We start from the raw sequence: 16,979 nt of genomic DNA on the forward strand, positions 1-16,979 counted from the left end.
CAGAGCACTCTCTGCACCTTGGTGGAAAAATCAAGACAAATGTCATGGGGTGCACGTGCCAGGTGATGGCCCTCACGGTCCCCAGTGCGATGGCATACACTGCAGCATCCGGGACCCCACCACCAGCGAGCTCCCCACAAGCATGCACACTCTAGGGCAGCTGCAGGCTTTCTAGGGCACAGCTCCAAGGAACCTGAGCACTTCTGCCCACTGTTCTGTCAGAATCCCAGAACCTGGCCTCCGCAGCCCCCACGAGACGGCGCCCTCGCTCCTGTCAGAATCAGCCCTGCGTTGTTTACACCTTTGGTCTATAGAAAGCTCTAGGAGACACCTGTAATTTGTAGGCTTCACAATGAAGAGCACCAGCCAAACCAGCTTAATTTAAATCAGAGATTTGATTTTCCAACTCATAAAGTTTAAAGTTCATTCATTTAAAAAAAAAAAAAAAAAGGTCATCTTCACAGGAGCTCTCCCCCACCTGTTATACCTGCAATAAAAGTGGGGCTGCAGCTACAATTAACACGGCTACTCCCGGGCCAACTCCGCTATGACATCACACACACAGCGACAAAGCCAAACTATCTGAAAGATAAAGCAAAACCAAAACTAATTTCTCAGCGTTTGTCGAGACAAACTCAGCAGAGCACACAGCAGAGAAGCCGCAATGCACCTGCCCCAGCAGCTCCTCGGGAGCCTAGGAGGGCAAGGCCGCGGGCACCTGGGGTGGGGGGGGGTCCCTGACCCGAGAGCTGCACATCTGGATGCAGAGGAAACAAAAGGAACACAGCGTGGGAGGGAGGGCGGCTAGCCCGCGAGGCCCACTCACTTGCCCCTCTCTGAAACCAGACCGAGAAGCTGCCCTGGGGCCACAGGCATGGCCCAGCCCTTCCGCAGGAGCTCACCCAAACAGGAGAGAGGGCCCCGCAAGGCTCAGCCTGCGGCACGGCTGGCACCCACTCCCCCACCACACAGCAAGGCTCTGGAGCCTGCTGCAGAGGGCGGAGAGGGAGGGCAGCCCCTGTACCCCCTGCCCACGTGGTCCTCGCCAGGCTGCCCAGCGTCCGGGCCCCTTACCACTTGCTGCGTGATGTTGACATTGGACTGCCCGAAGGTCTTTGGCAAGAGCTGCTTCCCGATCGTGTTCACAGTGGACGGGTGGACGGCCACTAAGGACACCACACCTGCAACACACGGGCACGGGTTAGGAGCCGCACTTTTGTCCTGGACGACGGCCCGGCTTCTCCTCACACATCCTAAACCTGCCCCGATGTCCACCATTTCAGAGCCGTGGCTCCACGGCACCCACATCCACTGAGCTCATTCTCAATCTCAGAGGCACTGGTGCCTAGGCACCCCCAGGCGACAGCTCCAAGCCCCCGAGGTGTCCATTTTAAACCTTGAAGCCGGGCCCAGAGCACCTTTTTCCACAGCACCTCCCAGTGGCCCCAGGAAGGCTGTGGTCAGTCTGCAGTGCGAAGGTGTCTCACTGTGTGGCCCTGTGCCAACCAGAGCCAGAATCTCCACACCATTCTTGGTCAAGACAGACACACATGTTCTGAAGGCGGAGGAGTAAATGAGGACAGGGGCCAGAGAGCGATGCCGTGTCACTGCCAGCCTACAGCTAGGCCAGGATGGAGAAACACGCATGTCCAAAACCAGCAGTGCAGGGGGAGGTGTTTCTGGGAGGAAAACGGTCCAGGAATGCTTGTGGTCAGAGCTCCGGGCCCGCTAACAGAAAAAGGATGCTACAGGTGGAACACTCAAGTTCCTATGAAGTCTCGCCATTCCATCAACATCTAGAACTCCAAAGACGTCTTAGATGTTCGAGGTTTTCTCAAAACTCACTTTGCCGAAACACGCTTACATTCCAGACCCCCGGGGTGTGTTTCTTCAAAGTAACTTCTGTTGAGTGCCATGCACGGCGCGCAGGTACAGGGGCCAGAGAGCAAAGCCATCGAGTGACGCAGGGAACAGAACCACCACAAGTCAACAGGAGCCACGCATCCAGGAGGACAAAATTCTGAGCAAGTCAGCCACAGCGATGTGGCCGCAACATCTCCCCTGACACTCCTGTACCCAGAGTCCTCTCCTCACACGCTGTCCCCACAGGAGTCCTCCCCTCACACTCCTGTACCCAGAGTCCTCTCCTCACACGATGTCCCCACAGGAGTCCTCTCCTCACACGATGTCCCCACAGGAGTCCTCTCCTCACACGATGTCCCCACAGGAGTCCTCTCCTCACACGATGTCCCCACAGGAGTCCTCCCCTCACACTCCTGTACCCAGAGTCCTCTCCTCACACGATGTCCCCACGTCCTCTCCTCACACGCCTGCCCCCGTGTCCTCTCCTCACACCCCTGCCCCCGTCTCTCCTCACACGCCTGCCCCCGTGTCCTCTCCTCACACGCCTGCCCCCGTGTCCTCTCCTCACACCCCTGCCCCCGTGTCTCTCCTCACACGCCTGCCCCCGTGTCCTCTCCTCACACCCCTGCCTCGTGTCCTCTCCTCACACCCCTGACCCGTGTCCTCTCCTCACACCCCTGCCTCGTGTCCTCTCCTCACACCCCTGCCCCCGCGTCCTCTCCTCACACGCCTGCCCCCGTGTCTCCTCACACGCCTGCCCCCGTGTCCTCTCCTCACACGCCTGCCCCCGTGTCCTCTCCTCACACCCCTGCCCCTGTGTCCTCTCCTCACACGCCTGCCCCCGCGTCCTCTCCTCACACCCCTGCTCCCGCGTCCTCTCATCACACCCCTGCCCCCGTGTCCTCTCATCACACCCCTGCCCCCGCGTCCTCTCCTCACACCCCTGACCCGTGTCTCTCCTCACACCCCTGCCCCCGTGTCTCTCCTCACACCCCTGCCCCCATGTCTCTCCTCACACGCCTGCCCCCGTGTCCTCTCCACACACGCCTGTCCCCACGTCTCTCCTCACACGCCTGCCCCCGTGTCCTCTCCTCACAACCCTGCCCCCGTGTCCTCTCCTCACAGGCCTGTCCCCATGTCCTCTCCTCACACCCCTGCCCCCGCGTCCTCTCTTCACACACCTGCCCCCGTGTCTTCACACGCCTGCCCCATGTCCTCTCCTCACACGCCTGTCCCCACGTCATCTCCTCACAACCCTGAACCCATGTCTCTCCTCACACGCCTGTAACCACGTCCTCCCCTCACACCTGCCCCCGTGTCCTCTCCTCACAGGCCTGTCCATGTCCTCTCCTCACACCCCTGCCCCGTGTCTCTCCTCACACCCCTGCCCCCGTGTCCTCTCCTCACACCCCTGCCCCCGTGTCTCTCCTCACACCCCTGCCCCCATGTCTCTCCTCACACCCCTGCCCTGTGTCCTCTCCTCACACCCCTGCCCCCGTGTCTCTCCTCACACCCCTGCCCCCGTGTCCTCTCCTCACACCCCTGCCCCCGCGTCCTCTCCTCACACCCCTGCCCCCGCGTCCTCTCCTCACACCCCTGCCCCCGCGTCCTCTCCTCACACCCCTGCCCCCGCGTCCTCTCCTCACACCCCTGCCCCCATGTCTCTCCTCACACCCCTGCCCTGTGTCCTCTCCTCACACCCCTGCCCCCGTGTCTCTCCTCACACCCCTGCCCCCGTGTCCTCTCCTCACACCCCTGCCCCAGTGTCTCTCCTCACACCCCTGCCCCCGTGTCTCTCCTCACACCCCTGCCCCCGCGTCCTCTCCTCACACCCCTGCCCCCGTGTCTCTCCTCACACCCCTGCCCCGTGTCCTCTCCTCACACCCCTGCCCCCGTGTCTCTCTTCACACCCCTGCCCCCGTGTCCTCTCCTCACACGCCTGCCCCCATGTCTCTCCTCACACCCCTGCCCCCGTGTCCTCTCCTCACACGCCTGCCCCCGTGTCTCTCCTCACACCCCTGCCCCGTGTCCTCTCCTCACACCCCTGCCCCCATGTCTCTCCTCACACCCCTGCCCCGTGTCCTCTCCTCACACCCCTGCCCCCGTGTCCTCTCCTCACACCCCTGCCCCCGTGTCCTCTCCTCACACCCCTGCCCCCGTGTCCTCTCCTCACACGCCTGCCCCCGTGTCTCTCCTCACACCCCTGCCCCCGTGTCCTCTCCTCACACGCCTGCCCCCGCGTCCTCTCCTCACACCCCTGCCCCCGTGTCTCTCCTCACACCCCTGCCCCGTGTCCTCTCCTCACACCCCTGCCCCCGCGTCCTCTCCTCACACGCCTGCCCCCGTGTCTCTCCTCACACGCCTGCCCCCGTGTCCTCTCCTCACACGCCTGCCCCCGTGTCCTCTCCTCACACCCCTGCCCCTGTGTCCTCTCCTCACACGCCTGCCCCCGCGTCCTCTCCTCACACCCCTGCTCCCGCGTCCTCTCATCACACCCCTGCCCCCGTGTCCTCTCATCACACCCCTGCCCCCGTGTCTCTCCTCACACGCCTGCCCCGTGTCCTCTCCTCACACGCCTGCCCCCGTGTCCTCTCCTCACACGCCTGCCCCCGTGTCCTCTCCTCACACGCCTGCCCTGTGTCCTCTCCTCACACCCCTGCCCCGTGTCCTTGAAGGACCCTTATGGGGGAGGGGGACAAGAAACTAGGCCTGGGCAAATATCAGGGGCTTCTTAAGAGGTTAGATGTTCCCCAGAGTCTAGCGGGCAGGACGTTCTCTGGGAAGGAAAAGTCAATCCCCTTCAGAGAACCTCTAGGCACGCCCAGAGCAGAACTGCCCCTCCCCTCCAGGAAACCTCTGGGCGCGCCCAGAGCAGAGCTGCCCCTCCCTTCGGAGGGTCTCTAGGCGCACACTTATGATGTCACTGCGACCGGCCAATCCTGTAACACCTCAGCACTCTCGCTTAGCACTCTCCCTCAGCATTCTCCGGTATGCTAATTGTCCCTCCGAACCAACCAATCCCGTGCCACCTCTGCATTTTATACCAGCACTCTCCACCAGCATTCTTCGCCAGCATTCTCCCATATGCCAACGGTCCCTCTGAACTGACCAATCCTATGCATGCGTTAGGAATATGCTAATTCGTTGCCTATATAACCTGTGTGAAACTGCCGCTCAGGGCTCCTCACTGCCTGAGGTGGGGGCCCGTTTGCGCAAACGTACAATAAATACCTCGTGCTTTTACATCAACTGGTTTGGAGTCTGGATTTTTGGGTGTCCTCTCGAGCAAGTGGGCATCTCTACTACTGAGAGGTCCAACATCCTCTCCTCACACGCCTGCCCCCGTGTCCTCTCCTCACACGCCTGCCCCGTGTCCTCTCCTCACACGCCTGCCCATGTCTTCTCCTCACACCCCTGCCCCCGTGTCTCTCCTCACACCCCTGCCCCCGCGTCCTCTCCTCACACCCCTGCCCCGTGTCCTCTCCTCACACCCCTGCCCCCATGGCCCCCATGTCTCTCCTCACACCCCTGCCTCGTGTCCTCTCCTCACACCCCTGCCCCATGTCCTCTCCTCACACACCTGCCCCCATGTCTCTCCTCACACGCCTGCCCCCGTGTCGTCCCCTCACACCCCTGCCCCCGTGTCTCTCCTCACACCCCTGCCCCCGTGTCTCTCCTCACACCCCTGCCCCCGTGTCTCTCCTCACACGCCTGCCCCCGTGTCGTCCCCTCACACCCCTGCCCCCGTGTCTCTCCTCACATGCCTTCCCCGTGTCCTCTCCTCACACCCCTGCCCTTGTCCTCTGCCTGCAGGCCTCCATTTCCTTGTCAGTACCCACTGCCTCCCCTCCACCTCTCTGCCCGCTGTTTGTGAGCGTTCACTTTTATGCAGCGTACACTCCGCTGGGCTGGTCCCACAGTTCTCTCTGTGCCTGTCCTGTGTCACACAGCTCGTGCTCTGCACTGTGGCAGACAGCCGGCGGGAGGGTAACGACCCCGGCATGGGCCGGCCCCCGTGTGCCTGTCCATCTGCTCCCTGCTGACAGGTAGCTGCCTTTCTGGCCACCTCTCAGGCAGGGGTGGGGTGGGGGCATGTGAATGCCGGGGCCCTGCCCTGCTCTGCGCCATGGCTGCTCCACCTCACTCCAGCCTCGGCGTGCAGAGCCTCTCCTCTCTGCCGAGTACAGTCCCTTCCCAGTTTTACGTCAGTGGCCGCTCACCGTGGTTCTGCTCTGCCCTCGCCTTCCTGGACACTTGCCAGTCACTTGTCCACTTCCGAAGCCTGAGCTGCCAGAGCTCTCACTTTGCCCACTGTGCTACATACAGTTTGTTCGCTAAAATGGCCTGAAGGGTCCCAGACCAGAGCCAGTCTCTGCAGTTCTGCCCTGAACAGCACAGCAGGGACGTCTGCCCCCCAACACACGTGGGGAAAACAGGCTCCACGGGCAATCCTGGCTTGCATTCAGGTTCAGGGCCAAAACCCTGGAGCTGGCACAGACGGCGCCTCTCGCTGCAGAAACCCCAGGCCCACAGAGCCAGAGGCGGCCAGCACATCGGCACAGCACACTCCTGGTGACCTGCAGGTGCCGGCCCACGTCCAGGCACCCATGTCTGCACACAGCACTAGTCTGCCCAGCATGCATCTGCATGTAGCACATGTCTGCACACGGCGCAGCCTGTATACGGCCCAGTCTGCACACAGCGTGTGTCCACACACAGCCCACATCTGCACAGGGCCCAGCCTGCACACAGCCCACATCTGCACACAGCGTGCGTCCACACACAGCCCACACCTGCACAGGGCCCAGCCTGCAAACAGCCCACATCTGCACACAGCGTGCGTCCACACACAGCCCACACCTGCACAGGGCCCAGTCTGCACACAGCCCACATCTGCACACAGCGTGTGTCCACACACAGCCCACACCTGCACAGGGCCCAGTCTGCACACAGCCCACACCTGCACAGGGCCCAGCCTGCACACAGCCCACACCTGCACAGGGCCCAGCCTGCACACAGCACGCATCTGCACACAGCGTGTGTCCACACACAGCCCACACCTGCACAGGGCCCAGCCTGCACACAGCATGCATCTGCACACAGCGTGTGTCCACACACAGCCCACACCTACACAGGGCCCAGTCTGCACACAGCCCACATCTGCACACAGCGTGTGTCCACACACAGCCCACACCTGCACAGGGCCCAGTCTGCACACAGCCCACACCTGCACAGGGCCCAGCCTGCACACAGCCCACACCTGCACAGGGCCCAGCCTGCACACAGCACGCATCTGCACACAGCGTGTGTCCACACACAGCCCACACCTGCACAGGGCCCAGCCTGCACACAGCATGCATCTGCACACAGCGTGTGTCCACACACAGCCCACACCTACACAGGGCCCAGCCTGCACACAGCACGCATCTGCACACAGCGTGTGTCCACACACAGCCCACACCTGCACAGGGCCCAGCCTGCACACAGCCCACATCTGTACACAGCCCACACCTGCACAGGGCCCAGCCTGCACACAGCCCACATCTGCACACAGCGTGCGTCCACACACAGCCCACACCTGCACAGGGCCCAGCCTGCACACAGCCCACATCTGTACACAGCCCACACCTGCACAGGGCACAGAGCTGCACACAGCATGCGTCTGCACACATGGCCCTAGTCTGTACACAGCACACAACTGCACATGCTACGCCACCCCACAGCCTCTCCTCTGGCTGTGCAGCCCTCTGGCATCCTGAGCAGCACGTCACTGAAGGGCCATCGTCTCCACCCAGGAGCAAGGTCACTGTGCGTGCAGAAGCATCATTACTGGGCTGAAGATGGACACCGACTTTTCCAATTGTCCTTTCAGTCAGAAACAGGGGGTAGGGAGTAGGCCTTTGGTGGCCATTTGGAGAATGATCTAATAGTGGATGGAATCTCTCTGCTTCAATAAATAAAGCTTTTTGATACAAGAGGTAGACGGATAAAAGGAGAAAAAAAGCTGGCTGGTGGTGTCTCCAGGAGGCTCCCTGGAGGTAACGGGGGGGGGGAGACAAAAGTTACCGGGGAAGGCAGGCCAGGTTGACCCCATGCACAGTCCATGTGTGTGCAGCCACGTGTGCTTTCTTCCCTCTGCCTGCCACTGGACCCTATTCTGAAGCCAGACGACCCATGACTGGAGAGGGAGGAGAATAAAGACAACGAGGAGGAGGATGGGGTCTCACGAGAGTCCACTCCAGGTCACCTCAACAGGTGCCCACGCCTGCAGGCACGCCGAGGATGAACACCCAGCCCGTGCGTGAGTCTTGGTGCCACAGTTCTTTCCAGAAACCACTGATGCGTATTAACAACCAGCCAGAAGAAAGCTTCTACAAATAACATGTCAATCACACACTCTAGTTTTAAACACTACAACAGAAACAGCCAAAACACTGGAACTGTTAAGGTCAAAGAAACCCACACAGGGCCGGCACTGTGGTGCCTGAATCCCATACGGGCACCGGTGTGTGTCTCGGCTGCTCCTCTTCCAATCCAGCTCTCTGCTTATGGCCTGGGAAGGCGGTGGAAGACAGCCCAAGTGCTTAGGCCCCTGAACTCATGTGGGAGACCCACATGAAGCTTCTGGCTCCTGGCTTCAGATTGGCTCAGTTCCAGCTGGTGTGGCCATTTGGGAAGTGAACCAGCAGATGGAAGATCTTTCTGTTTCTCCTTCTCTCTGTAACTCTACCTCTCAAATAAAAACAAAACAAAACAAAACAAAAAGCCATACATTGCCCACCACAGCTGGAAAGTCCGTGATGCAACAGCAAATGCACGGAGAACACACATTCACACTCCCATGTGCACTCCCAGGTGCAGTGTGGCCGTCTGAATGCTAAATGAGGCTTAACTGAGACCCGGGAGACCTGAGCCAGCCAGCAATCCCTCTCCAAGTGTGTGCCCAAAGCAACACGCACCTGTGTCCACGCACTGTCCAGCAGTCTCTCTCCAAGCATTTGCCCCCATGCGATGCATGTCTGTGTCCACACAGGAATGTGTGTGTAAGCGCCTGTATCAGCATTTGCTATTCATAAAAAACAGGAACAACCGAAACGGCTACCACCATTGCAGAGCCTGTTTGAAAATTCTTCCCTAAAACTGCACTGGAGGCTCTCACCCTTGGACGTCTGTGCATGCAAAATTTTATGAATCTGGAGTGTTTCTGGGGAAAAGAACTTCCAGGTTGTCAGGGGTGCAGTGGTCATTGTCATCTGGACACTGCTGGCTGGGCCTGAGGCTCAAGTGCAGCTACTCAGGAGCCCCTCCGAGGTTGGAAGCAAGGGCGCCACAGGCATGCAGGGTGAGCATGCCTCCTGGTGCCTGGAACAGCAGCGGCCCACAGCTGGGCTGGGAGCAACAGGGTGAGCAGAACGGGAGAGGCAAGGGCCCAAGTGCACATCTCAAAGACACACCACGCTGCACTTGCCAAGCCCTGCTCGGCATCTCCGGCTCACAAGGAAACAGTACAGATCTAAGCACAGGCTTGCCAGCAAGAGGAGGAGCGAGCCAGTGTATCGCACAGCAGGTGCACCTGGGAGCCTAGACACAGCAGGAGCTCAAGCAGCTGGGGACACTTCCTCCGAGGACACAAAACCCAACGTTTCCGTGGTTCCTGCCTCATCACTTAGACAGAAAACACCATGCCCGAAACTTCTGTGACATTTTAATCCAGTAAGCGACAGTAACCAACACCTCCACAAGCGCCTGTGCGCACCGCAGGCCCAGGTGGACAGCCCTGCCTCCCTCACCCTCGGAGGCTCCGCGAGCCGGGCTGCACCCTCAGCAAACAGGCAGGAACACCATGGCCCCTGTGTGAGGCACGCAGGGCACACGGGGCTGTAGTGCACCCCACAGGGAAGCGGGAGCCTTCTGCAACCTCCAGCTCAAGCCCTCTGGACCTCTCTGTCCTGCACCCAGGGAGAGACCAGGAAGGACGTGCCCAGCCCTGGGGACATCTGGACCTGGCTCCTCTGGGTGTGGGTGGCTCCTAGCCAGCAGAGCAGAAGGCCAAGCGGAGGCCATCACTACTCCCCACCCCTCGGTTCCAGGAAGCATCCGAGATCACTTCCTAAGGTCTCACGGTTAGAGTAAAAACAGTTAATTTTATACTCGAGAGTAATTAGAAAAGCTAGAAACAGGTGATGCTTAAAAATGATCTAAAATGCCACCGCTCCACAAGCAAAGGGGACACCTCTTGGCCCTGCCGGCAGAGGATTCTCAGGACAAACGGAGATTCGCCGAGCAGTCTCACTGCAGACTACACTGCAAGCAGCCAGCATGCACCTCTGGCCCTTCATACGTCCGGGACAGCCGCAGGGCAAACCCCGACGCAACGGCAGACTGAGCGTGCAGCCAGTGGAGAGGTAGGACTCCCAGATCCGCACCCCACTCCCTCTCAGGTCTCTTTGGGAGTCACTGGGTGCAGGAATGAAGTGCACACCCAGCCCCCATGTGAGCAGGCCTGAGGTGTGCACCCAGCCCCAAGTGGAGCCAGTGTGAGGTGTGCACCCAGCCCCAGCTGAAGCCAGTGTGAGGTGTGCACCCAGCCCCAGCTGAAGCCAGTGTGAGGTGTGCACCCAGCCCCAAGTGGAGCCAGTGTGAGGTGCACCCAGCCCCAAGTGGAGCCAGTGTGAGGTGTGCACCCAGCCCCAGCTGAAGCCAGTGTGAGGCTGCACCCAGCCCCAGCTGGAGCCAGTGTGAGGTGTGCACCCAGCCCCAAGTGGAGCCAGTGTGAGGTGTGCACCCAGCCCTGGAGCAGAACTGGCCTAAGGCGCACACCCAGCCCCAGGTGGAGCCAGCGTGAGGCTGCACCCAGCCCCAGCTGGAGCCGGTGTGAGGTGTGCACCCAGCCCTGGAGCAGAACTGGCCTGAGGCACGCACCCAGGCCCCATGAGCAGCCATCTTCCCTCTACGGCACCATTAGTGCTCCTGGCCACAAAGCAAACGTCAGCCACACCTACACAATTGATGGGCGACTCATTATTCTGGGAGAACTCCATTTTCTTCTCCCAACTTGTCTACGGTTTTCTCACTATGCAAACAGTAAGCATAAATCAGAAACCAAAATGAACAGCTATGGCTGTGCAGGCCCAGGTGGGCCCTGAATGCTGGAGCCCAAGTCCACATGAGATGGCCCCTGGGGCAAGAGAGCCATGCGTGGCGCTTCTACAGTCACTGCTTCAGCAGCCACATGTCCATGATGACACCAAGCTGGACGCACCCACTGGCAGACCCCCACTTCCGGAGGCGGTCCCTTACCTTTCCCGGGGCTGAGGTTCTGGTCGATGAAGACCTTCAGTTCTCCGTTGGCTTCAATCAGGCCGGCCTGCAGACAGCAACAACAGCAACAGTGAGTTCAGCATCCGCAACAGCCCCTCTCAGACCAAACCCCTCGGAGGGCTCTGCAGAGTAACAGCCCACAACAGAGGCTGCTGCTGTCACGGCTCACCCCTCAGGCACAGGCCATGCCGACACACTGGACACCGACAGGGATGACTTCCAGGGCCAAACAGCACAGTCTGCCAGGCAATGGCAATGACACAAGAATGCCGTGCCCATCAGCAATGGAGAGCACACGCTCCCAACAGGCGCCAAGCAAAGGGCAGAGTGAACAGCAGGCAAGCTCAGGGGGGGGTCTCCAAGTGCCCCTCAGCCGCTCCTCCAGGAAACCAAGGGGACCGACCTTCCAATCTCCTGTTCTCAGTCCCCAGGGCGAGGGCTCCCCAGGGGCATAGACTCTGGGAATGATGGGCTTCCTGCAGGCAACATGCACACACACACACACACGCACACAAAGCACCTCAGTATAGCACATGCCAACTCCATATCACACGCACACAACAGCTCAGCGCACGCACACAAGATTGCAGACACACAAACACATGCAGACAAACACACAACAGTTCAGTGCATGCACACGGCAACTCCGTACACACGCGCACATACACATGGCAACTCTGCATGACACTGAGCCCAGTGCAGGCACATGTGTGGGCAGGCTAGGCTAAGAGGCTGGGCTACAGGGCAAGGCCTGAGACCAGGGCCAGGGTCTCCAGTCAGGTGGGTGACCTGGGCAGGCAGAGCCGGGCGCTTGGGCCAGGCGAAGAAAGCAGAGCAGGTAGGTAACACCTCGCAGTAAGGCCCACAGGACCACACTGGGCAGCCAGGACCTGGTGAGCACAGCCCACGGGGAACTCCAGGAGAGCCACACGTGTTTCAGGCCAGCGCACAGCAGGACGGGAAGGCAGGCAGGGAGGCAAGGCTGAGGGAAGGGAGGCCAGGAGAGAACGGCTGGGAGGTTCAGGCCAGCTGCCCCGCGGCTTGGGGTTTGCGCACGGCCTGAGCCCCAGCTCCAGCAATCATTTCAGTGACTACAGCTGTGACAGACGGCCAGGCTGGGCCCCCACCCTGCCTGGGGATGCCGTCCTTCTCTGGGCGCGGGTCAGTCCCACAGGCACCGGCACCGCTGAGGCCTAACGCAGCTGAGGGCCACACTCACCCCACACTAGACGCAAAGTGGCACGGGTGCCCCTCTGACCACTCGCTCGCAGAGGCCACGGCCACACCCTAGCACCGGCAGATCCAGGATGACCGACCCCAGGGGTCCCATGTCACGCTCCAAAGGCCTCTCTCTGAAGTTCACTGCTACCTGCCTACTCCTGAGCTACCCCACCACAGCCACTCAGCACAGTGCAGGCAGGGGCGGCGCCTGCTCCAGCAGCACCACGGGGACAGACTCGGAGCAGCCTGGCATGGCCGGGGCCCATGGTGCCCACGCCGTCTGTGCTCAGTTTATGCTGGGGCCCCAGGAACTGGCCTCCAGGGTGGACACCGCCAGCTCTGAGGCACCGGCACCGGCACCGGGCAGAGCCGGATCTCCCAACAATGAGTTCTGCCACACAGACATCCATCCCTCCACCTGAGGGTCTCAAAGTCACCAAGGCCGCTCCTTCCCGGAGGAAATCAGGAAACCGAACAGCACTAGTCTCTTGTTGAACATAAGGCAACCCCGCAGAGCCGCAGCTTTGTGCACCAGGGCCCGCAGCACGTGTGCGGCAGCCCCTGTTCCCAGATGCCTGTGCCCCTCCCGGAATTCGGGTGCTGAACCGACCAAGGCAAGGCCTGTAGGAGATGTGGTCCCGAGGGCGGAGGGTGGGATTCGCACCCCGGATACGGGGCCCATCAGCAGCCGGGGACTCCAGGGCAGAGAGAGAAGCATCTGGGCACCGAAGCCACCAAGTGTGCCCTGGGGTTTGTGTCACAGCAGCCACGGGGCCAAGATGTCCCTGCTCTCCTCGCTGAGCCAACTCCTGCAGCCCCAGGAGGGCGGGGCTGAGGGGGCTCCTGACGTGGGGTCCCTCAGAGGACGGCGCTGATGTGGGGCCTCTGGAGAGCGTGTGGCCAGGGCGTGGGCCCTCCGGCAGCAGGGGAAGCACCGTGCGGCTCCCGACAACCGAGGCCGGAGTGCATGGTGCTGCAGGCAGAACGTGCCACCCAGCCCATCCCTGACACCCGGCCACAGACGCCTCATTCTGAGCGGCTCTGAAGGCCCAGAGCGGTGGGCAGTGCCCGACCCGCACCCTGAGCGCAGTGGGCAGAGCCGGGGCAGACATTTCCGGAGGACCCTGAGCCCACCTGTGGGAACCAGATCCCTCCCTCCCCCAAAACCACACCAAGTGCGCTCGCCTTCCAGAAGCACAGGCACAGGGAGTGGAGACCTGGGTAGAACCCACCAGCACAGGCAGCCGGGGAAGCCAGAACGGCGCCAACCACACGCCTCCACATGAGCTCCAGGCCAGTGCCACTGGCCTGCCCCTGCCCCGCCTCCTTCCCAGGATGGAGACCCAAGGCTTCCACGCCCGCCCCAAATAGTGCTGATCAGGTGTCCATGAAACTCGTGCCCAGCACGACCAAGTGTCCAGCCCTGCCCAGGACAAGAGGGGCTCCAGGGTGCAGAACCTCCCAGGCTCACCCCAGGCAGGACTCGGGCTTGCTGTCAAGAGCCACTGGCCCCAGGGCTGGCGCTGTGGCTCAACAGGCTAATCCTCTGCCTTGCGGCGCCGGCACACCAGGTTCTAGTCCCGGTCGGGGCGCCGGATTCTGTCCCGGTTGCCCCTCTCCCAGGCCAACTCTCTGCTGTGGCCCGGGAGTGCAGTGGAGGATGGCCCAAGTGCTTGGGCCCTGCACCCCATGGGAGACCAGGAGAAGCACCTGGCTCCTGCCTTCGGATCAGCGCGGTGAGCCAGCCGCAGCGCACCAGCCGCGGCAGCCATTGGAGGGTGAACCAACGGCAAAGGAAGACCTTTCTCTCTGTCTCTCTGTCTCACTGTCCACTCTGTCTGTCAAAAAAAAAAAAAAAAAAAAAAGCGCCACTAGCCCCAGGAGCTGCCAACAGTGACACACCGGCACAACTCACAAGGGGCTGAGCCAGCTGGCCTGCAACCCTGCTCAGTTTAGACAAGGGGCCGGCACAGCGACTGCTCCTGTGACCGCACAAGGTCTCACCTCAAAAGCCAATCCTGTGTCAGTCTCCCAGGATCCGATGCCCCACCTTGTACCTGCCCCACCTGTAGCTGCCACTGGGGCTGCCCTAGGGAGCTGGGGCCTCCGACACTTTAGACATCAAGTCTGCCCAATCACGACATCAAACACAACTCTGTCTAGGAACACACTGAAATAGACCCAATTACAGGCTCTCTGACTTCTTCATGTAAGTCATTTTTCTGTTTTAAAAGATTTTGTTTATTTTGAAAAGCAGAGCTACGACGTGGGAGGCCTTCCATCCACTGAGTCACTCCCCAAATGGCCACAATGGACAGGGCTGAGCCAGGCCAAAGCCAGGAGCTTCTTCAGGGTCTCCCACGTGGGTGCAAGGACCCAAGCACCTGGGCCTTCCTCCACTGCTCTCCCAGGTGCACCAGCAGGGAACTGGATCAGAAGTGGAGCAGCCGGGGCCTGAACTGGAAGCTACATGGGATGCTGGAACTACAGGCAGTGGCTTAACCCACTACACTACAGCCCCTGCCCCAGCCCCAGCCCCAGTGTAAATCATTCTTACAGATTAACATTGACTAAACAGCACAAAACCTCAACCACATAACCAGAAATCTTGCTGTGAAACAATTGTCCCGTCACTCACCACACACCATCTACCACACACCATCCACAACTCATCTACCACACACCAGCCACAACTCATCTACCACACATCACGAAAAGCACACCATCCTGGGGCCGGCGCTGTGACACAGCGGGTTAACGCCCTGGCCTGCAGCGCCAGCATCCCATATGGGCGCTGGTTCTAGTCCCAGCTGCTCCTCTTCCGATCCAGCTCTCTGCTGTGGCCTGGGAAAGCAGCAGAAGATGGCCCAAGTCCTTGGGCCCCTGCACACACGTGGGAGACCCGGGAGAAGCTCCTGGCTCCTGGCTCCAGATCGGCGCAGCTCTGGCGGTTGTTGCCAACTGGGGAGTGAACCAGCGGATGGAAGACCTCTCTCTCTCTGCCTCTCTTCTGTGTAACTCTCTCACTTTTAGTAAATAAAATCTTAAAAAAAAAGAAAAGAAAAAGAAAAACACACCATTCCATCACACATCATTCACCACACGGCATCCCAAAACATGCCATCGCAGAGCTTTCCCCTAAATGCTGCTGCCATGAGCTGTGAACCATAGAGTCTTTTTTTTTCTGACAGGCAGAGTGGACAGTGAGACAGAGAGACAGAGAGAAAGGTCTTCCTTTCATTGGTTCACCCTCCAGTGGCCGCCACGGCCGGCGCACCGCGCTGATCCGAAGGCAGGAGCCAGGTGCTTCTCCTGGTCTCCCATGGGGTGCAGGGCCCAAGGACTTGGGCCATCCTCCACTGTACTCCGGGGCCACAGCAGAGAGCTGGACAGGAAGAGGGGCAACTGGGACAGAATCCGGCACCCCGACCGGGACTAGAGCCCGGTGTGCCAGCGCCGCAGGCGTAGGCTTAGCCTATTGAGCTGCAGCGCCGGCCAAACCATAGGGTCTTGATGATGACATCAGAATACAACTGCTGCAGGTTTTAAAGGTGGCACTGAAGTGGCCATCAGGGCTCCACATGAGGCTTAGGGCACAAACTCACAGCAGGTGCACCCCAGGTCAGGATGCAGCTCACATCAGGTATACCCCAAATCAGGACATAGTCCCACAGCAGGTGCACCCCAGGTTAGGACACAGTCCCACAGCAGGTGCACCCCAGGTTAGGACACAGACTCACGGCAGGTGCACCCCAGGGTCAGGAGCTCACAGCAGGTGCACCCCAAGTCAGAACATAGTCCCATGGCAGGTGCACCCCAAATCAGGACACAGTCCCATGGCAGGTGTCCCCCGGGTCAGGATGCAGCTCACAGCAGGTACACCCCAGGGTCAGGGCGCAGACACACGGCAGGTGCACCCCAGGTCTGGACACAGACCACAGCAGGTGCACCCCAGGTCAGGATATAGGCCCACAGCAGGTGAACCCCAGGGTCAGGACACAGACCATGGCAGGTGCACCCCAGGGTCAGGACACAGACCACGGCAGGTGCATCCCAAGTCAGGACATAGTCCCACGGCAGGTGCACCCCAGGTCAGGACACAGTCCCACGGCAGGTGCACCCCAGGTCAGGACACAGTCCCATGGCAGATACACCCCAGAGTCAGGACACAGTCCCACGGCAGGTGCACCCCAGGTCAGGACACAGATCACAGCAGGTGCACCCCAGGTCAGGACATAGTCTGGTAGGAGATGCACCCCAGGTCAGGACACAGACACACAGCAGATGCACCCCAGGGTCAGGGCACAGACCTGTGCTCTCTCCTGTTCCCACCTGCACTGCATGACAGAAACAAGCACTGCCACTCTGTTGTCAGCGAGGACAAGGCTATGAGGCACTTGCGCTGCATAGGAACAAGCCCAGGGCCTGCTGCTCGGCTCACAAAGGCAGCGTTTTAATGGAAAGCACTCATTTCTAAATCAGAACGCAAACCAGAACAGGATGCCTTAAAACTTCACCTACCAGAGCCAGTGTTGTGGTGCAGAGTTAAGGCGCCACTAACAATGCCAGCGTCC

The 16,979-nt window shown here is 60.4% G+C and overlaps 1 protein-coding gene across 2 annotated transcripts in view; it reads right to left on the reverse strand.

Moving 5' to 3' along the window:
• The window catches only part of TFDP1 (transcription factor Dp-1), a 38,499-nt gene that overhangs the window by 13,571 nt on the left and 7,949 nt on the right, over window positions 1-16,979 (reverse strand). For both annotated transcript variants that reach the window (XM_062193899.1, XM_062193900.1), the window contains exons 3-4: window positions 11,164-11,230; window positions 1,075-1,181 (exon numbers count right to left, since the gene is read on the reverse strand). In XM_062193899.1, the coding sequence (XP_062049883.1) occupies window positions 1,075-1,181; window positions 11,164-11,230 (174 nt within the window). The remainder of the gene's footprint in view (window positions 1-1,074; window positions 1,182-11,163; window positions 11,231-16,979) is intronic.

This window comes from Lepus europaeus, chromosome 6 (genome assembly GCF_033115175.1).
Source record: "Lepus europaeus isolate LE1 chromosome 6, mLepTim1.pri, whole genome shotgun sequence".
NCBI lineage: Eukaryota > Metazoa > Chordata > Mammalia > Lagomorpha > Leporidae > Lepus > Lepus europaeus.